General features: G+C 36.8%; 1 protein-coding gene across 4 annotated transcripts in view; it reads left to right on the top strand.

Moving 5' to 3' along the window:
• MYOM2 (myomesin 2) overlaps window positions 1-21,596 on the top strand; it is an 82,780-nt gene that overhangs the window by 52,040 nt on the left and 9,144 nt on the right. For all 4 annotated transcript variants that reach the window (XM_005506797.3, XM_021293580.2, XM_065056035.1 and 1 more), the window contains 12 exons: window positions 48-162; window positions 747-903; window positions 1,007-1,113; window positions 3,151-3,195; window positions 3,655-3,791; window positions 8,176-8,320; window positions 8,427-8,486; window positions 11,327-11,394; window positions 15,177-15,290; window positions 16,633-16,720; window positions 19,590-19,628; window positions 20,338-20,443. In XM_005506797.3, coding sequence (XP_005506854.2) covers window positions 48-162; window positions 747-903; window positions 1,007-1,113; window positions 3,151-3,195; window positions 3,655-3,791; window positions 8,176-8,320; window positions 8,427-8,486; window positions 11,327-11,394; window positions 15,177-15,290; window positions 16,633-16,720; window positions 19,590-19,628; window positions 20,338-20,443 — 1,181 coding nt within the window. The remainder of the gene's footprint in view (window positions 1-47; window positions 163-746; window positions 904-1,006; window positions 1,114-3,150; window positions 3,196-3,654; window positions 3,792-8,175; window positions 8,321-8,426; window positions 8,487-11,326; window positions 11,395-15,176; window positions 15,291-16,632; window positions 16,721-19,589; window positions 19,629-20,337; window positions 20,444-21,596) is intronic.

Here is a 21,596-nt window from a genome sequence, read left to right on the forward strand (position 1 = left end):
AGTTTAGATTGTTTTTTAAACTGGCTCTGCTCTTTATCTTGTTCAAGGTCACTGATTTACATGAGGGTCATACCTATGTTTTCAAAGTTCGTGCAGTGAATGATGCTGGGGTAGGCAAGTCATCTGAGATATCTGAACCAGTGCTTGTCGAGGCACGTCCAGGTAATGAACTATTTTATCTCCTCTGTTTCTAAACTTCTGAAATACTTAGAAGTGGATTTAGTCAATCTGATTTGATATTGTGGAACAGGTAAGTGTATCAAGTGTTAAGAAGCCCTCGGCCTTAAAATTTAAAGAAATCATGTGGATACAGAGGTACTGTCAACACTTTTTGTTTTATTTATTGCAGGAAATGTTTGATAATCAGTTTAGTTTTTATTCTCATAAACAGAGGTGCTACTTCCTGGGAGCAAAAAGTATGACGATACATTTATTAAAGCTTGAAGAGTAATAATAACACTATTTTACTTCAACTGTTAATATCTTCTCATATTCAGTTGCATTTTATAGATTTGTTTCTCAATAAGCGTTTATAATTTTTGTTATTCCTTTTTTGTGTGTTTGGAATAAGAATCTTGCTAGTATGTGATGCTGAGTCAGTACATGACAAAAACACGCTTTGAGATCTGCAAGATAAATATCTGTTAGTGAAGATGGACAAAATTTGCACAGGCTTTAGTAATTCCTGAATTGCAGCTCAAAAGAAAAATACAGCCTTGACATTTGAGTTTATTCCTGTTTTGCAGGAACAAAAGAAATCTTTTCAGGTGTGGACGAGGAGGGTAATATTTACTTGGCTTTTGAGTGCAAGGAAGCCACAGATGCATCTGATTTTCTGTGGGGTAAATCATATGAAGAGATTGATGATTTTGATAAGTTTAAGATTGAAACAGAAGGAAATCAGTAAGTCATGCCAGTCTACCATATATTAGAAGTTTGTCTTGTTAAAAACCTCAATATCATGAGAAACCCTGCTAATTATATGCTTCTTTATTGATGATTTTAGTTCTAAGCTGTACTTCAAAAATCCTGATAAATCAGACTTGGGAACTTATTCCATCTCAGTTACTGACACAGATGGGGCTTCATCCAGCTTTGTTATGGATGAGGAAGGTAAGTTCCTTACCATCTCAAGTCTTTCTTAATTTCATCACCTCAACTGCACTAAAAATTATCCAAGGGAAAATAAAAAAAGAACGCCACAACTCTCCCAATTTTTCTATGCATTAAGGAAAAATGAAAAAGACTACACAACGTGCTTTGCATGATTACTTATTTTTCTGATTATCACAATAATCAAAGTTGGGATAACTTCAGGCAATTTTTATTAAAAAAAAAAAAAAGAGAATATGTCCAATTAGAACTGTTTTCTTTATGCTGAGTCTATAATGCTATAATGCTGTTTGCAAATACCTGTTACATTTCCAGTTAAATGTCTGAAAATGTTGCTTTATGCACTGTTTTGTGAATTTCTTTCTCTAGTGGGTCACTTTTTCTGTGCTTTCACTTTATAGCCTTTCACATCTTATAATAATTGGTCCTCTGTTAGCTGTAAAGCTACCACCAGATCTCTGCTAACCAAGGAGCCTAATATAGAGATAGACCTTGAGGATCTAAATATCGTTTCATATAACTGAGATGAAGAGAATTAGCGAGAAGAATATGAACAGGAGGATGTTGCTTCAACAAGATCTGAATACATTGAGTTAAATTTTTCTTTGCCTTAAATTTATATTAGTTTTGCTTTAATTCATTGTGGCTATTTTGTTTCATTGGAGCTGCAATGAATTTGCTAAAATCTGACTTTGTTTTACTATTGAGAGCTGCTGAGGTGAAAGGCAAAGGGAGGGACTTTTCTATTTTGAAATAGCACAAAAATTAATTTGGTGCTTTCCCAGTCCATAGGCTGTAATTGCTATGGCCAGTTCCTTAAGCATGAAAATCCCTCTACTTCATTCTTTCTAAGTCATTTAAGGAGAGGAGATGAGGTTGTGTGAGTCTGTTAGTAGGCTGAACTTTTATCACAGCGTGAACCATATGAAACCTTCCTTTCAAAGTAGATGTTGAGAAGAAATCCATATACAGCCACAAAAAATATGATTCTCCAGGACACGGACCATTTGTGTGGGCTATTAGTCTTTACCAATATCTACTTCTTGTGGTAAAGCTAAACTTGCAAAATTTTTATTTTTCCAATAAATACTGTAGGAAAAGACAGATGTGCATTTGATCATGAGAACTCCCCTTTGGCTAAGTTTTGAAGCATCACTCTGAAACCTGCCTGTAGGTCTTGTCACCATCAGCCCTACCTTTGAAGATTTTTTTTTTTTAAAAAAAAGAGCACTGAAGGTGTTTCCCATCCTACACATATCTCACGTCTTTGGTAATATCTGTTACTTAAATTTACATTGTTTGTACTGGATCCCTGCACAAGTGTCAGATTCTGTATTCTATCACTGAAAACCATTATTTCACTGCCCACTTCCTCAAATACTATAAATTCTTTAATTTTCTTAAATCCTTGACAATGTCATAAATCCTTGCTAATTTTCTCTGGTCTCTACATTATCTTTAATTTTGGAATTGGCGGTAATGTTCATCTTCCAAATATTTATTAGTAATGAATATGATAAAAAGGGTTAGTATGTAAATCTAACCAAGTGATTTCTAGACACTTGCATGGCCTTCATGAAGATTTAATGCATTAAATAGAATTTTCTGTATCTTTTTCAGACTTACCTGCACTCAATTTTGTTTCCTGCCACAGTAAAACAAGCGTTTCAGGTAGTGTTAGAAAGAAAGTCAGCAGATAAAGGAACCTCATTCACTGCTTAGAAGCTATTTTCTCCCATCTGTCATTTAAATCCCATGGACATTTAAAAATATTTCTTTCCCTTGTTTAGATTGATTCACATAAGACAGTGTGCATGAAAATGCATGAAGTAGGAACACTTGTCAAATCCATGTCTCAGATCTCAAAGTTTATGAAATCTTATTTTTTAGTCATCATTTTCTGAAGAGAATTGGGTATTTCACATATAAGACTTAAGGGGATTATCTGCTGATTCTGATATGTACCTTAATTGACACTTGTTTTGTCACCATCTTTTTCAGAATAAATTAAAACATGAGTATTTTTCTTAATTTCAGAGTTGGAACGTTTGATGGCACTAAGCTATGAAATAAAGAATCCAAGTAAGTTGAAGACCTGAATATTTTTGATACTTCTAGAAGAAATATAATTACATACTAATGACTGGAGTTCCAAAAATGTTCTTCCTGAGACAAAAGCAGTTTCATTTTTCATGGAACAATGTGCTTCCTTATCAATCAATTCATTTAGAAGAATATTAGTTTGCATTGAATAAAATCATCCTTGCCCAAAGTCTTCTGAAGTTTAACTTTGACAACAGGCTACAGGTTGCTACCAGCCAATTCCTTAAACAATGTGCAAACTATAAGCTGTAAATTCTTTTCTCTCTTTGAGAAATTAATTTAAAACTCAGCCAAAGACTGCATTAAACTTTGTTGCCCTGCATAAAATTTATGCTATGTTCAGCATTCCATAAATAATAGGGAGATGTGTTACAATAGTGCTTTTTCTCACTAGGATTCATGCATTATTGACTTTTGATTGCTTTTTTTTTCCTGCAGCAATACCTCTGAAATCAGAATTAGCTTATGAAGTTCTTGAGAAAGGAGAAGTCCGTTTCTGGATTCAGGCTGAAAGCTTATCACCAAATTCTACCTTCAGATTCGTTATTAATGATAAAGAAGTTGAAAACAGTGATGTAAGTACATATTGAGTATTATACATATACATGTGATTTTGTTTAATAAAACTTTATGCATTAACAAGTATTCAATTTTTATAGTTGCTTAAAATCATACTACTAAGGTCTGATAGGAATGCCATTTTTTAACTTAAGCTTTATTATTATTTTTTTTTCTTTATGGAATTCCTGTTGCAGAGTGATTCTATTAATACAGAAAAAAAGAGAGCATTGTTTAATCCTCAGAAGTTCATATTCACTTTGGGTAGCTGGCTGACCAAGAGCCAAAGAGAAAGAGAATAGACACAGATCAATTTTAAACACATCTGACTAAAAGTAGTTTACAAATATTTTGGGAAATTGGCTCAAGACAAAAAAGTGCTTCAAGTACAGTTTTGGACTCCAAACCAGCATGATGTGTTTTTCCCAGAGACTCTCTGAGGCTCCTGTTGCTAGTTTTACATATAATGTGGGAGACACTTGACAGTGCAACAATGATCATAGATATAAATCTTTTAGATGATGTCAATTTCCTTTTTTTTTTTTTTTTCATTTTGGCCTAGACACTAAATGGGTATTGAATAGCTACATGGGGATGTAAGGGCAGGCCATCATCTTCCTACATTTTTATAGCTCTAGGAAGACCTTTCATAGAAAGAGACAGAAAAAAGTGGTCACATTAGGCTGACAAGAAAGCAAGGTCATACCTTGGCAGGGTGGGAGTATGGTTCACCTACTGGGCATAAAGTACAGCACTGTAAATATACTTTCCTGTGAGGAATCCACCTCCAGTGCAGCTGTTTGAAAGGTTCAGTTTATTCCTGAGGATGCAAAGCCTGGTTTTGGCGAGAGAAGCTTGTCAACATTTTTATGCCATAGAAGCAAAGAGCATTTACTCTAATTACATATTGACAAGTAGAAGAAGACATGTTTCTGAGTAAAATACTTGTGTTTTTCTTACTCTAAGAAGTAATGAACTATAGCACTGAAAACCTGAATATTAGTGACTAGGATGTATTGAAATGACAATATTCTGTCTTAGCAATGTTAGTGGAACAGAACAAGCTATTTTTAGTTCACATATGTTTTGGAAGTGTTGACATCAGAGAGAGTCTTGAAGTGGAACTGCATTATTTCACCTCTTTAATTAGTAACCCACAGGTGACATTTACGTTTGGAGACTGATGATATTTTTGTGGAAAGTCACATAAAAGCCCAGTATTTATGGTGCCCATAAAATCATTGAACTTCATCTTGCTGCATAATGGCAATAGTTAGAAGCCTAATTACACTCTAAAACCTGCCTGGAGACTGGGCCACAGTCACTGAACATGTTCAATAGACCATTATGCTGGTGAATTGTAGTCTGATTCTTGACATTGGCTGAAGTGATAAATTTTCCCTTCTAGGTCCTAACAGGGAATGGGTTCAGTAAAATTTCAAAATAATCTGAGAGTGGAATGAACTAGGCCCCATTTAATCAGCTGTCATTTAAATATTTTAATATTTTTTTTCCTGCACCCAAAGCAAGAAATAAAAAGAATTATATAAGTGTGATAAAAGATCAGATTAAAACATACATCTTGCTCTTCATTTTCTGCTTCTGGCAAATTTCAATTTAACATTCTCCCTGAGAACTCATGAAATGAATACAAGTGTTGTCCCTGACCTCTGTGGGCAAGAGACTGTAAGCGAGAATTTGAATTTGCACTTTTTGATAGTTTGAAGTTTATAACTTCTCTTTTTAACCTACCTGGCCAGTCTCCTCAGCTTTTACAGTGAAACTCTTACAAGTAATTCTTCTACTTAACTTCCTGATTAATTAGGCATTGTCTCATTCTTTGACATTATATCTTTCTTGGAACTATATATGGGAAAGTGCATATCTGAATTATATGAGCATTTTCCCTTGTTATTTTATATAAACCTTATACCTCAGTCCCTTCCCACTAAGTTATTTATTTAACAAATTGTTATCTTAATCAATCTGTTGAGTAATGTTTTGTTAATTCAATTATCTTTTATATTTCCTCATTCTTCAGTTACCCCATTAAGATTTAAACTAGTATTCTTTGTACATCTGAAAGTACCACTAGTGAATGCTAAACATCTTGACTATGTCTACACTATTCTTCCAGGCTTCTTGTCCACACAACAGTGAATCTGTTCTTGAGGTTGGTCAGGAGGTGTCCCTCAAAGCTGAAGTAGATATGTCAGTGGGGTCATTTGTAATAATTTTGGATCAGTACTTAGAGGTCCTTCCTTCCTTCCTTCCTTCCTTCCTTCCTTCCTTCCTTCCTTCCTTCCTTCCTTCCTTCCTTCCTACCTTCCTACCTTTCTTCCTTCCTTCCTTCCTTCCTTCCTTCCTTCCTACCTTCCTTCCTTCCTTCCTTCCTCCCTTCCTTTCCTCCCTTTCCTCCCTTTCCTCCTTCCCTTTCTTCCCTCTCCCCATCAGTTCCTCCCTCTCCTTTCCTACATTTTATCTAAATGTGGCTTTAGGTACGTTCTTCTAGTTTTGGGAATCAATAAAAAGGTTAACCAAACCATTCTGTTTATACAACATCATATCTTCTTTTAACAGTAACAGGTTTATAATAATTTACTGCATAGAACTCCTTCTAGGTGGTGACATTTTCACCTTGAATACTAAATTAATTTTTGGGTTTGTAACCACAAGAAAGATGTTAAAATGCTAGAGTGTGTCCAAAGAAAGGAAACGAATCTCACGAAGGGTCTGGAGCATGTGTCTTATGAGGAGCAGTTGAGGAAACTGGGGCTGTATAGTCTGGAGAAAAAGGAGGCTGTAGCATGGAGGGTGTTGGCCTCTTCTCCCAAGTAGCAAGTGATAAGACAAGAGGAAATGGTCTCAAGATGCACCAGGGGAGGTTTAGATTGGATATCAGGAAAAATTTCTTCACAGAAAGGGTTGCCAGGCATTGGAACGGGATGCCCAGGGAAGTGGTGGAGTCACCATCCCTGGAAGTATTTTAAAGACCTGTAGATGAGGACCCTAGGGACATGGTCTGGGGGTGGACTTGGCAGTGCTAGGTTAATGGTTGGACTCAATGTTCTTAAAGGTCTTTTCCAACCAAAACTGTTCCATGATTCTGCGATTTGCTTTCCTGTCCCATCATGAACGGGACAGTTAGTGCAGGGGTGTCAAACTAATTTTGACCAACGGCCACTGTTTCATACAGTCCTAAAATTACATCTGGCCCTTTGAAGGCAACCACAAGGCTGATGTGGGCCCCAGTGAAAATGAGTTTGACACCCCTGAGTTAGTGTATAATATACTTGACCACACCGGTTACCTAGAAGTGTTCATCAAGTAACTTTGGATTATTTACACTTTGCTTTAGAACTTTGTTAGTTCAGATCCAAACAATATCACTGTTAGTGGGACACACAGTCCTTACAGTTGTTACTCACTGAACGAAAGATGATATTACTTAGTAAAAGGTGGTTTTATTTAAAATAGTACCTCCAAATTCAAAACACGTATTTTGCAAGTATTGTCCAATATTTGCTTGCAATCTTCTGTTTCCTTGACAATGCCTGGCAATAATTTATCTTTCTGGAATATTTAACACAAAGCAAACAGAAAAAGGACACAAACAGTTAAAAGCATATTTAACTTTGAATTCAAGTCAATATTTGGTGTTTTGGGTATTCTGCAAGCACTTTAGTAGATAACTAGATGTTTTGACAGGATTGCAATTTCCTTTTGCTGGACCTGGTTGTTTTTAGTTCTCAGAAGCTTTGTTGGTTTTGCAGAAGTTACTGTTCTCATGGTCTTGCACTTTGGTGTTATTTGAACAGAATATCTGGAGTTAGATAAGCAAATCATTGTAACCTTCCTAAAGAAACTTCTTTAGTGAGAAAATAGGATCCAGTATTGAGCTGTCACATGTATCTCAGAGATGTTTAGTAGTGATGACTTTTTTTTTTTTTTTTGTGATGTATTATTTTGTGATGGATTTACTTGGAGATCCACAGTTGTGTCTAGAAACTTAATACCTCCAGCTATTTCTGGACCTTGGTAGGAGTATTGCTTCAGCCTAGCAAGACCTCTGGTTGAACTGGAAGCTGCTGTGCAGCTAAATAAAGGCTGGCTATGTAGGTTCGTCTTCAAACATGCATAGTGGCATAAACTATCATTTTTAAATCCAAACCAGCTGTGTTATGACTCAAGGATTACAAATGCAGCTGCACACAGACGTTTCTATCATCACTGGGATCTTGCACGAGAGTAAATATAAGCAGAGCCCTGTTTCCATATTTTACAATTAAAAGGGTGTGAAAAAGATTGATTGTGGAGAGAGATATAAAACATGATTAATTTGATAGGAATCATAAGTAATTTACACTATACCAAAATAAAATTATTACTTATTTATTTCAGAGACATAAAATACATTGTGACCATTCAAATGGCATTATAGAAATGGTGATGGACCGATTTACAATTGACAATGAAGGCACCTACACAGTACAGATTCAAGATGGAAAGGCTAAGAACCAGTCTTCTTTAGTTCTTATTGGAGATGGTATGTTCACTGAAACACTGAAACTTTGATGAAGAAATGAACTTCAATCATTCTTTGAATAATTTTGTGATTAACTCATTTTTCATTGACCTCTTCCGAAATCTAGTATTCAAGGCAGTATTGGCTGAGTCTGAGCTCCAGCGGAAGGAATTTCTCAGGAAGCAAGGTAAGACTGCTGACTTTAGGCCCAGTTTGCAGCTAATGCTGCATCTCTGTTGAATACAAAATGCTTCTGACTTCCATTGATTTCATTAGAAGATGAGTATATTGCCCAGTTTGAGGACACACTGAACGCTTGGTGGATCTTATTTTCCAGCATTGTCATATGATCCATGCACATTATGACAGAACTTTCATTAAATAGAGAAGTGGGAGCTCTTATAAGAGGTTATCTTTGCTCAATATTTATGAGAAGTGTGCCTGCTGTAGGCTCTGATCCAACAACATATTTCAGCACCTTTAAGTACACAAACTGTCCCTTCAATAGACTTCACAGAACAGTAGACAGCATAGTGTCAGACTAGGAAGATTAAAAACCTGATCCTGTGTTTTCTGTCCAGGCAAAATTCCAGGAACCAAATGTATACTTGTCGCATAGTTGCTATACAGTTACAGAGTTTGTTACATAAGTGTTATCAATACTGCTTGCAGCTGTAATTAAGAATTAATATTGGATACCTCATTCAGAATTCTAACACTGTGAAATCCATAAAAAGGTTGAGTTTGTGCTCTAGTTCGTCATTTTCACTTGGTAAGCACATGGCCTTTAGGATAAAAGTAACAATAATAATTAAAAATATTGTAAGTAGCTTAGGTAAGATTCTCTATACAAGCAATGCAATTCTATTATTTTTTCTGGTTTTGGGGGAGGAATGTTTTTTAATAGATTTAGGAAAGAAATTATACCACTTACAGCATAAATTCACAACATATTTCAGTTCTCAGTGTTTCAAGTGGAAGTCTGGGACTTTGCTACCTGCCATGTCTGGGTACTGCAATTATGGGCCCTGATCCTGCCAACACTAAAACTTATAAATTTACAGACATGAGTAACCACAATAACTTTAGAAAGGCTGTGCATATTAGTAAATTTACTTAAGGATATATATATTTGCAAGATTGGATCCTCAGTGGGGAAAAGGAATATTTCCTGTTCTGCATGCAATGTTTAATAAATTTTAAAACTTTATATTATTTGGAAAAATAATGTTACAGAATCAGAGAATGTTTGGGGTTGAAAGGGACCTCTAGACATCACCTAGTCCAACCCACCTGCTAAAGCATGTTCACCTAGAGCAGATTGCACAGAATCACATCCAGGTGGGTTTTTAATATCTCCAGAGAAGGAGACTCCACAACCTCTCTGGGCAGCCTGTTCCAGTGCTCTGGCACCCTCAAAGTAAAGAAGTTTCTCCTAATTTTCAGATGGAACTTCCTATGTTTCAGTCTGTGACCATTTCCCTTCATCTTGTCATTGGGTACCACTGAAAAGAGTCTGACCCCGTTCTCTTGACATCTGTCCTTAAGATACTCATAAGTATTGATAAGATGCCCTCTCAGCCTTCTCTTCTGCAGGCTGAACAGACACAGCTCTCTCAGCCTTTCCTCATAAGAAAGTCGCTCCAGTCCCCTAATCATCTTGGTAGCCCTCCACTGGACTCCCTCCAATAATTCCTTGTCTTTCTTGAACTGAGGATCCCAGAGTTGGGCAAAGTACGCCAGATGTAGCCTCACTAGAGTGGAGTAGAGGGGGAGGATAACCTCCCTCATCCTTCTGGCCACATTCTTCCCTGGGATACTATTGGCCTTCTTGGCTACAAGGGCACATGGCTGACTCATAGTCAACCTGTTGTCCACCAGGACTCCCAGGTCCTTCTTCACATAGCTGCTTTCCAGCAGGTTTACCCCTAACTTGTACTGGTGCCTGGGGTTATTCCTCCCTAGAAGCAGGACCCTACACTTGCCTTTGCTGAACTTCAATAGGTTTTTCTCCACCCAGCTCTCCAGCCTGTCCACGTCTTGCTGAATGGCAACACATCCTTTTGGTGTACCAGCCACTCCTCCAAGCTTTGTGTCATCAGCAAACTTGCTGAGGGTGCACTCTGTCCCTTCATCCAGATCACTGATGAGCAGGTTGAACAAGACTGGACCTAACACTGACCCCTGTGTAACAGCACTAGCGACAGGCCTCCAACTAGACTCCACGCAGCTGATCAGAACCCTCTGAGCTCTGCCATTCAGCCAGTTTTCAATCCATCTCACTGCCCGTCATCTAACCCACAATTCCTGAGCTTATCTATGAGGATGTTCTGGGACACAGTGCCAAAATCCTTGCTTAAGTCAAGGTAGACAACAACCACTGCTCTCCCCTCATCTACCCAGGCAGTCATACCATTGTAGAAGGCTATCAGATTGGTCAAGCATGATTTCCCTTTGGCTAATCCATGTTGACTACTCCTGATAACCTTCTGTTCCTCTACATGCTTAGAGACAACATCCAGAAAGAGTTTTTCCATCACCTTTCCAGGGGTAGAGGTTAGGATTGCTGGCCTGTATTTTCCTGAGTCCTCCTTGTCTGACATGGGACTTTTTTGGTTTGAACATCAAATTAAGTGTTTGGATACATTTGTTTATTCTCCAGTTTCCTTTGCATTAAATACATTTTTTGTAAACTTGTTTGTAGCTACTGTATTTCTTTCTCATGCTTACTTGGCAATTAGGCATAAACATATTTAGTAAACTAATTTATCTCACCATTTTAATTTGGGATACTACATGACTTGAGCCTTAGGTTTCCAAGTTGTACTGTAGACACCTGGGTCAACATGATAAAACCTTACTATGAGTTTTTACTTCTAGAGCATGGGTAGTTCAGGAGTTCCTTCTCATCATTTTGGCATAAGGATGTTATAACATAATTGTCATTCTTTTCCTTTTTTTTTCACTTGATCTCTCTGATACTATTTTATTCTACAACATATGCTTTAAGACAATTTTGTTTCTTAGGTCCTCACTTCTCAGTGTTTTTGTATTGGGAAGTTACAGAGGAATGTGAAGTTTTACTTGCTTGTAAGGTGAGGAAATATACTTTAAATATTTTGTTAGAATGTGTTGATTCAAAATTGAGGCAGGAAAATGTGAGGAAAGATTTTGATATTTTTAACATTAAAAGTTTCACATGAAAGCTTCATTTTTGTTACTTAGAAATATCTAAAATCAAAATTTCTGACTTAGTTCAGCACTAGCCTTTTTTAAAATAAAGAAATACAGGATATTCCTAAATGTGTTAGGTGATCTAATTATTTATAATCATTTTGAGCCATAAAATCAGTTAAACAAAATATTCATTTCTTAATGGTCCTTCTTCCTTCCTCAAAAAATAGCCACAGAAAGCACGAGTTCAAACTCTTTCCTCACCATTTTCTGATTTGGAGGTTCCTCTACCAAAGCATCTATTATTTAATCAACTGTAACCAAACATGCAACGAAGGCTTCTAGAATTGAAGTTATAAAACACTATTTTTATTGTATTTGGCTAATGACTTTTGAACCTTAACTAGTGCTAATGTGCATGGAATTCAGAGTAACTTCTGCTATTAACATCTTTATATGCCATCTAAAGTGATACATTTTCATTTTTGTTGCTCTTCTAGATTGACTAATTAGAGGTCTGAATAACTAAGTTCATTGAATTCAACAGGCATGAAACTCTTCTTCATTGCCTTTTCCTGTAATATGGACTCTTTTCTATTGATTTTCTTCTTTTCAATAAGTTTTCCACTTTTAATTAGACTAACTTGAATCATTCATTATGAGCAATTTACATGCACATTTTTGGGATTTTTTTCTTTCTTTGTTTTTGTTCTGCTCACTAATTAGGAAACCTTTAACCTCAACTTATCCCCAGCAGAACTGACCTGGGTGGTGAAGCCGCCATTCTGTGTGCCCCCATTTTAGGGTGCAGCACTCATTAGCTAACATGGTACCTTTGCTGGTACTGAGCTGCATAGCTGGAATATTTTATAATCTCAGCATGCATTTGCCTCAGGCATGAACCCTGCTTGTCCTTTCATTCACATGGGGAATTAAATGTTGCTGAACCAGTTATACTAGTGTTAATTCTCTACAAATTAATCTGAAATTATCCTTCTTTTCATTGACTGCTGAGCCTGTTTATACTACTGAAACTGTCAAAGGCTGGGTGTTTGATTATGTGCTTTTCACCAGTGTACTTTTTGTTCATAAGGTCAGGACATTTTATGTGAGTGCAATCATGGATGTGGGCTGTTTGCACATTTGTCATTTTAACTATGCCATTGACCTTATAATGTTTGTTACTGTTAGTGTGTGGCTGGTCATTAGGTTCACATGATACTGTTGTTTATGCCTGTTTAACTGATATTTGTACATAGTAAGAGTCTGAACAATAAAGCTTGGTGTTTTCCTATGAACTTTAGATGCCTGACATTCAGGTTAGAAGTGTGGCTGCCTTGGGCTATTTCTGTGGTAATAAAAACATCCAAGGAACAATCTCTGCCTCCCCAGACCATATCATAGCACTTGACCCAGGTTTCTTTTAGGCTCTGTTTAGCTCAAAAATAGTTGTCATAGCTGTTTTTACCTCTTGAAAGAGCCTGTGGCAATGTGAAAATAGTATCTGTAAGACAGTGCTTTTTGCCATGACTTTCTCAAAGGCCATGGCATGAAATAGGGGAGTTAGGAAATGATGTCAACTGGATGGTTGCATAAGGCAGAGGACTGACTGTATGATCCAGGTCCATAATGGTAATAATGAACAAATATGGATTGTGTTATAAGAAAGTATATAAAAATAATACCTTACCTCATGTGCCACTTATTTTCTACGTGATTAGACTTGATGGACTTTTGATTGACTTAGTATTTAAATATAAATAGCTGGTATTGATGACCTTGTTCTTGGTGTGGTAGCCCCTGCATGTGAGAGTAACATGTTTGTCCATCTGAATGATAATTTGATGCTGTTTACTTTTTATTGTGTTTATTTTTCTTCATATACCAGCATCTACTATCATTTTTCTCATACTAAATTTCAGAAAGTTCAGAAGCTACCTGCTCTTGCATATCTTTGACCCTTATTTGTACTGTGTCTGTTAAAAACAAGAATTTTGGTGTGTGGCTAAACAGCGAAAAAGGTAACTTTTCATAGTAATTGTCAACATGAAATAACTTCAGCACTGAGAATTGCATATATCTGAAACTCAGTCTATTTATTTTCAGATTGAGTGCTAACAGTCTTGGATGAAAAAATTGTTGAAAAGCATTAAAGATTTGTTCCTTCAGGCTTTGTTCAAATAAAATTACTAATCATGTCATATGACTGCAGGAATAGCCACTTTGTAGTTACTGGTAAATGTAAAATGCTGCTCACTTTTCTCAAGCAAGGCATTGCTTTGAGCCAGGCTGTGATCTCGAATACTCTGTCAGAGATCCATAGCAACCACTCTGGTTATTAAGCAGCAATATATGTGATTAATTTGGTCAGGTTTTATAGAGATGTCCAGGAATAAGTATAGGAGGCACTCCTATTTGTCTAGTCACATCTATAGAGAGCTTTCATAGAGCTCTTTATCTACGGAATGACTTCTATAATGTGAAAGGGTAAGAAATTGGTGCATGTTTTTTCCTCCAAGCAAGCCACTTGAAAACTATTGCAGGTCTGTATTAATTTCTGGACTGCCCTCTATCCATTTGTTCAGTTCTTTTTTAGGGAAGCTGTTTAAAGCAACTGCCTGGGGACTGAGAAATTTCCTACCAGCTCTGTTGTTCCTCCAAAGCCATGCTCACTGAGAATTCAGTCTACACGTAGAAATACCATTGCATTTTTGGGAATTTTAGAAGGGTGTGAGGATAGTGGAGTCAAATAAACCATAGTGTTTCTAAAAGGGAAAAAATAAATATATATATATATATATATATATGTTGCTAAGGTTTCTAAAAAGAGCTATGCTTTTAGCTTTTTTGAATTCACGGTTTGAGGTCATTCATCCAGTGATATTTTAAGTGTCTTCAATACACAATTTATATTTCAAAATTATAGCAGTACTTGAGGCATAGCTGTAGCCTATTTATGTATTACTTAGATAAGCTGCTGCTACTACAGCAAAATTCTGGCTTTCAAGCAACTTCTTTGCATTTGCACTACACTGTTCAGCCCCTTTGTGTTGGAAAAGACTACAATTTGTAGGATTCCTCAAGTCTTTGTACTTCCCATAGGACACAATGTAGTAGAAAAAAAAAAGGGTTTCTTGTTCGGCTCACAATTTTGAAGTCTCAAATGCTTTCAGAACACTAATTTCAGTTACTCTCTGCAGTTTAGCCCTGAAAGATATTACTTAGGTAGCTGGGATAAATCTGTGAATTGGCTGAATTTTCTCTAAGATATGGCCTAAATTCTCTGTTACAGCTCTCTGGAGACACATGGCAAACACAAAAAGATAAAGGAGAGTTCAGCAGCTCTAATTTCAAAAATATTTCTCACAGATATCTCTAGACAAAATATAGACAAAATACAACCGCATAGCAAGGGTATAAAAAACCTTTAAGAGAAGAGGTTGACAGGACTGCCTTTAAGGATTTGTCAGGGTTTGAAACTGTAAGATGTATACTTCTGACCAGTTCTGTGCTGCAGATAAATACCATTGGACTAAGATTTTCTTAGTAGGACTTGGTTTAAGTTATATTTTTACCTAGCTTTATTTGACATGTGTTAGACCAAAATTGGTTTCTTATGTCGAAAGTACCTGTGTGACTAACCTACAGTGTGATACCCTTCTTCAGGACTTAGCCAGGCTTATGCTCATTTTCTGTTGTACAGGTCGCAAACACAAAGAAGGAGACTGTTTTCAAGTGGTATAAGGATGGTTCTGGGATTGACGTTGATGAGGTGCCTGATCTGCAGAAGGGGGAATGTCACCTCAGTATTCCCAAGGTACAGTATCACCTACTGATTAGCAATGACAGCTTCTGCTTGACACACTACAGGTTTGCCAGGCAGAGCACTAAACCACCTACCATGATGTCTGTGAACCGTTTTAAGAAAAGGCATGTTTGCTACCCTTCAATTAGCTGCTGAGTAATGAATGCTTGTAAAATAGTATCTATTTTTCCTATTAGCTCAGAGAGTTCATGCATAAGTTGCTTTAGTGTCCTTAGGTGAACTCTATCTTGTTCTTTCTTATTGCTCCTTAATTTTTCAATTTGTTCAAGTACCTCGTTTCTGACAGTGTCTCAGTTTTATTGCCTGAAATGAATAGGGTTGAGGTATGTGGCTTCTTAAGATTTATCTTTGTGTAGACAGGATAGCCTGACTCGTGTCTGAAGCCTTATCTTGCATAGTTGTTATCTTCATCAAGTGCAAAACCCACCCTGAATCAAGTTTTTCTTCTTTCAGCATAAATGTGCATTCCATTTAATGGACTTATTTATTTTATTTATTTGCTTTGTATTCGTCTAATTTATATCTTCCATTTCACTTGCAAGAAGATACTGGGTTTCCAGTGGCTTCATTATTCATGTGTGGAATTTTCTGGAGGAGGGTGGTTTCTACTTGTCTTCAATTTTTCTTGTTACTCGTCATTCAATTATATGATGTTTTTACTGTTATTTACTTGCTTGTGGACTTGATCTAAGATTCAATAAAATAACCTTGAATCTCTATGTAATTACTTGTGTATTTTCCTTCAGGTTTTTAAAAAAATTAAAATAATTAAAATAAAACCACCCAAACAAAAAACCCCTACTGCCTTTAATGCAGCACCACTGTGTTAGATTTTAGAATGTAATCTCTCAAAAAATAATGAATTCATTATTTACTTAGCATAGATATGATTTGAGTACAGTTCTTTCATACAGCTGCTTAAATAGAAGCCACTGAGCTCATATTTGGACAGGTAAAGGACAGAGATCTGTTGTTATGTTTTATACAGAAAAAAACGCATTTCTAAAGCTTGTTAGGGTCGAAGCTACCCTCTGTTACATTTTATTATGCTACTTGGATTTTCTACTGACCAAGATCAATCTTATTGTTCTTTTTGGAACAAGAGGAAAAACGTGGTTTCTCAAGGCAATTGAACTGAAATCAGAATATATTTTAGCCTTAAGGACTAACTATAAAAAAACATGCACAAGCCATTCTATCTCATCTCTGGTAAGTTTATTTAACTAGAGTGCAGTACAGTGTATGTTGTTTGATTTAGGAAATCATTCAGGGGTTGAGCAAATGTTGTAGTATTATCAAGTTTGTCAGTAAACACCTTGTGTTTTCCTTGTAGCTGTCGCGCAAAGATGAGGGAGTTTATAAGGCGACACTATCAGATGATAGAGGTCATGATGTATCTACGCTTGAACTATCAGGAAAAGGTAACATTCAGTTTACTATATTGAAATAACCATCTCCACATGTCCTCAATAGGTGTCAAAGCTCTATCTTCACAAATGGCAAGTTAGCAGACATTTTCTGGAGTACTTTTCTCTCCTTATGTTTTAGAGGCCTAAACTGCAGATCACCAGTTTAGGGAGGATGACACTGGGCATTGTCATGATTAACCTCTAGCACCCTGACAGGCAAGAAATAAATTAAGTTTCTGATCAGACAGAGACCCCTATTATGTGAGATGTTTTGTAGACAGTTCTCTCTCTCAAATTTGCTAAGCTTTAATATCTACTAAAAACCCTAAAGCACCAAAATGTTCAAAGTGCTGCATATGTTGAGGTGGGATTCTCAGTGTGGACTGAGAGTTATTTTGATCATAAAATCGTAAAGCTGTTTTGTGAGTTAGCCCCAGTAGGCAGTTCAGACCCACACCGCTGCTTGCTCACTCCCACTCAGTGAGATGGGGGAGAGAACTGGAAGGGGAAAAGTGAGAAAACTCATGGGTTACAATAAAGACAGTTTAATAAGTAAAGCAAAAGTTGTGCATGCAGGCAAAGAAAAATAAATAATTCATTCACTGCTTCCCATCAGCAGACAGATGTTCAGCCATCTCCAGGAAAGCAGAACTCCATCATGTGTAATGGTGACTTGGGAAGACAAACGCCATAACTCCAAATGTTCCTTCCTTCTTCCCTCAGCTTTTGTTGCATCATATGGTGTGGAGCAGTCTGAGGAATAGAAATAAAAGACCTTCACACTGTGCAAGCACTGATCAGCAATAGCTAAAACATTGCTATGTTATCAATACTTTTTCAGTCACAAATTCAAACCATAGCAGCATACAAGATGCTGTGAAGAAAGTTATCTCTATCCTAGTCAAAACCAGTACAATCTCCACACCTTTTTCCATACCTTTTTATGCTCCGATCCCATGCTACCCAGTAGATACTGATTAGCCACCTGCTCCCTTCCTGTCCCTTGATATGTACACAGATATAATTCTCTTAGTCTATGGATTTTCAAATAAAGAGTATCCTGGCCCCTGGAATGAACAAAAGGTATTGTAGTTCTCAGTCTTAAAGTCAGGGGTCCTTCCAGAGGCTACACTTCAGGTATGGCAAGACTGTGCTGTGCTGGAAAGGTACACAGTGAAATGCATGTTTTGACAATACAGTGTCTAATTCTATTGATCCAGGAGGCCTGGAAAATGTCAACCAGCAAAACTACAATAATTGCGGTGTTAAGCCAAACAGTGGGTCTCCCGAATGGTGGATTTAGCCTTGGAACATAACTAGAGAAATTTAGCATAAGCAAGGCCCTGAAAGACTGTGTATTGTATGGGGCAGGCTAGTTCAAACCAAATGTTCATTGGCATTGAAATGAAGATAAATGCAAATAAGAGTAAAAGAATCTAGTCTAAAATGGACTGATGATAGGCATTTAAATAACCTTTCATATGCTATTGGATATCACAGTGAGATACTGTAATTTTATGTATATTTAAATTTGTTCAGTAAAAAATAATGTTTGTTTACTTCTGAGTCTATAGCAAAGACTGATCTATTGCCAGCATAATGAATTTTATGCAGCTTTGGTAGACAGAGCTGCCCTGGGATTTTATGCTTAGGTTCCACCAACTAAACCAAAGTCGACATGGATTCATCCCACCTGCATACAGTCATTTGACTCAAATAATGAATATGTTCTGCAAGGCCTTAATAGAGAGAGAAAGACATATTAAAAAATTAATTCAATTCACCAAAGATCTTAACATTTTTTTTTTTCAGCAAGTTGAGGAATTACCTGAAGTAAGAGGCAGAGGTGAATATTAGATTGTGTTCTTAAGCTGAGGTCTACGTCAGAAGGCTGCATCATCACCTGATAGTGTCTCAGGCATTTTTCCTCTATGTAAACTCTGCCCACTATTCTTTCAAAAAACCTTCTCATTTAGACAGTATAGGCAATATAATCCCATTTCCCCAGTTGTCTGTAATGTAATCTAATGTATATATAGTATGTAATTAATGCCTTTTTGTCAAGATGCTAGTGGAAGCATACTGGAGTTTGCAGAGTGTTATGGAGTAGAATAATGATTTATTTTAGCAGGTTTCAAAAATGTGCAGATACAGATCAATACAGACCACATACAGAAGCAGTATTTTCTGAACTTCATGCATTTCACTGCCTTCCCTATTCATAAAATTCTCCAACCTTGAATATGCATTCTTCAGTCTAGAATGTGCATTCTTCAGTCTAGAATGTGCATTCTTCAGGTTATGGTTCTTCTTTCTGTCTCTCTCTCTTTGCGTCGTACACAGTGACACTGAATAGGATTCTTCTGCTACAAAAGGGTTCCCCACTCTTCTGCCTCTGTCTCCAGGGTTCTCCCCTTCTGCAAGACAATCAGCTCTGTGGTATTTCAAAAGCTTGATATGATACCTCGTTTCTTTCACTTGCTGTTGAAGGGGTTTATGTTTGTCAAATGCCATCGTATAGGTAGCAGGAGAACTGTTTTCACCTAGAATGTGATAATTTCTCTTTCCCCCGCACTCTCCTTTGAATGTGAACTATCCAGTTTTAATGACCTTTCATTGTTTCTGGCTTGAGAGATAGAAAGAAAAGGATTTGACAGTAGATAGCTGACTCCACACGCAGCGGAGATACTCAGTGGCACAGCACAGCATTCGTATGCCATACACAGTCTCTAATTTTTCCCATACACCTGTTGCAATTTTAATGGTTTTCTTTGCCTAAGGATGTGAAGATTTCCCATATCGCTTTAGTTAAACTGAACAGAATAAAGCTATATTCTGATTGAATTTTGATGGTACATTTTTTTTTTCTTTTTCTCTTCAGTGTATGATGATATAATTCTGGCATTGAGTGGAGTCAGTGGTAAGTAAATGCTGTCTTGGATTTTCATGTAGTTTTCATGTAGTTTTTTTTTGTGTGTGTGTGTGTGTGTGTGTGTGCTAAAGTCATCTGTGCCTAAGGCAGACAATTTTTATTGTAAGTGGGAAATTTCTGAAAGTCATGATGCTCTTATCATTACAGACATGTTATTAAGTTTCTGAATAGGCAGTTGACCTTGCTAATTGACAGTATTAAAAGGGAAAAAGAGTATTATTCCACCTGGCTTGTTTGGTTTAGATACTGTGACAATGTTGTAGCAATCATTTTGTTCCTGTTTCCCATTAGTAAGTGAGCCTTAATAACAAAGACACCAAGACTCTGATCCTGCTCCCAATAAGATGCTTGGAGTCATTCCACTGAAAGAACAAGGCATGTACAAGAATAACATTTTCTTTCAATTAGAATCGTGACCCTACTGTTTCATGGCATGACAAGCTTATTACTTCACAATGGATCTTGCTGGTCATAATGCTTGTACATGACAATAAAACCAAGAACTTATGCTGAACTTTCATCTGACATAAATCAGCAGATCTCCTTTGAGAGGCATGAACTATTTTCTCTTTGAGGTAGTTGAGAATCATGCCCAGATCTTGAATTTTTTTCATCCTGACAGTACAAGTAGTCCATTTGATTGCTTCCTGTTCATTCCACTATCCTCTTTGATCTGCATATATTCTATTTTACATAGGTAAGTCAGCCTCTCCACTGAAGATCCTTTGCACTGAGGAAGGAATAAGGCTCCAATGTTTCTTGAAGTACTACAATGAAGAAATGAAAGTCAGCTGGTCTCACAGGTAGTTAAGAATATTTGTTCAAGGTGGCCTATACATTATCTGAGAAAAAAAAGCTTAATGATTTACTATTTACTATTATGTGGCATTCATTTAGTAACTGGACTGCATTAATGAATTTCTCTTTCCAGCACTTCATATTCTCTTTTCACATAGGTAACACACACAGTAAAATAATTTTTAACAGAATTTTCCAACACCTATCAGGAGGGCTCTAACAGCCAGGAAAAAAGAATCTATAGTATTTCAATCTCTTATTCAACACAGGACTGCTTGTCTTCCACTACATTATCTGCATGGTTCAAAGACAGAAAAATATCTGAGCATAGTTCTCTCTTCAGGGCTGTCCTTGTCTTTAAATGAAGTTCTCCTCCAGTACTAGGTCAGTACCAAGGATCTGTTCTCACAGTTTAATAAAAGCCTGTGTTAAGAACTTTATTTTTTTTTCCCAAACTGATAACATATTAAGTACCCCAAAATATTTTAATTCTGTTCCTCTTCTTTGAAAAAATATTTGATGGGGCACAGTATACTTTGAGAATAGTCCTTAGAGATGAGAACGTGACCAGAGATGAGCTTTACAATTCCCAATAGTTTTCCACCATCGTGTTACATTAGTCTTTGACTTTAGAGGCACTTGTTATTCATCTGTGTATTTACAGTTAAATATGTGTTCAAATGCATTTCTATGCCAGGCACTCATTTTTCGGAAACCACAAGTAGGGTTTGGAAGGATTTTAAAACTCTTCAAGCAATTTCAACTTTCTCATTCCTTGGTAGCCCACAAAGGTGACACACAGTGAGCTGGTCTGTCTTGGGCAGGAAGAGGCTGGTTTATCAGCATGTTGTCCTAGTTGTCCAATGCTGCCCAGCCTTTGATTTCTATGAAGACAGGAACACAAGAAAAGTGCCAGTGATCATCAGGCCCAGGGAGCTCGAGCAGACTTCTGCAATGGTGTGCAGCTGTATTCATAACTCAAGCTTTGTATTCAGCAAGTTCTGTTCCTTCTTTCAGTAAATGTGGTATTAATATGATAGAAAGGAAAATAAAAATATTTTTGCCTGTGCCTGAGTTTTAAAGGTAACTTAGACCATTCCACCCTCCAGTTCACATAATTATAAAACTAGAGAATGCTACATAGCTAATATGGAAATA

The sequence above is a fragment of the Columba livia genome, chromosome 3 (genome assembly GCF_036013475.1).
Source record: "Columba livia isolate bColLiv1 breed racing homer chromosome 3, bColLiv1.pat.W.v2, whole genome shotgun sequence".
Taxonomy (NCBI): domain Eukaryota; kingdom Metazoa; phylum Chordata; class Aves; order Columbiformes; family Columbidae; genus Columba; species Columba livia.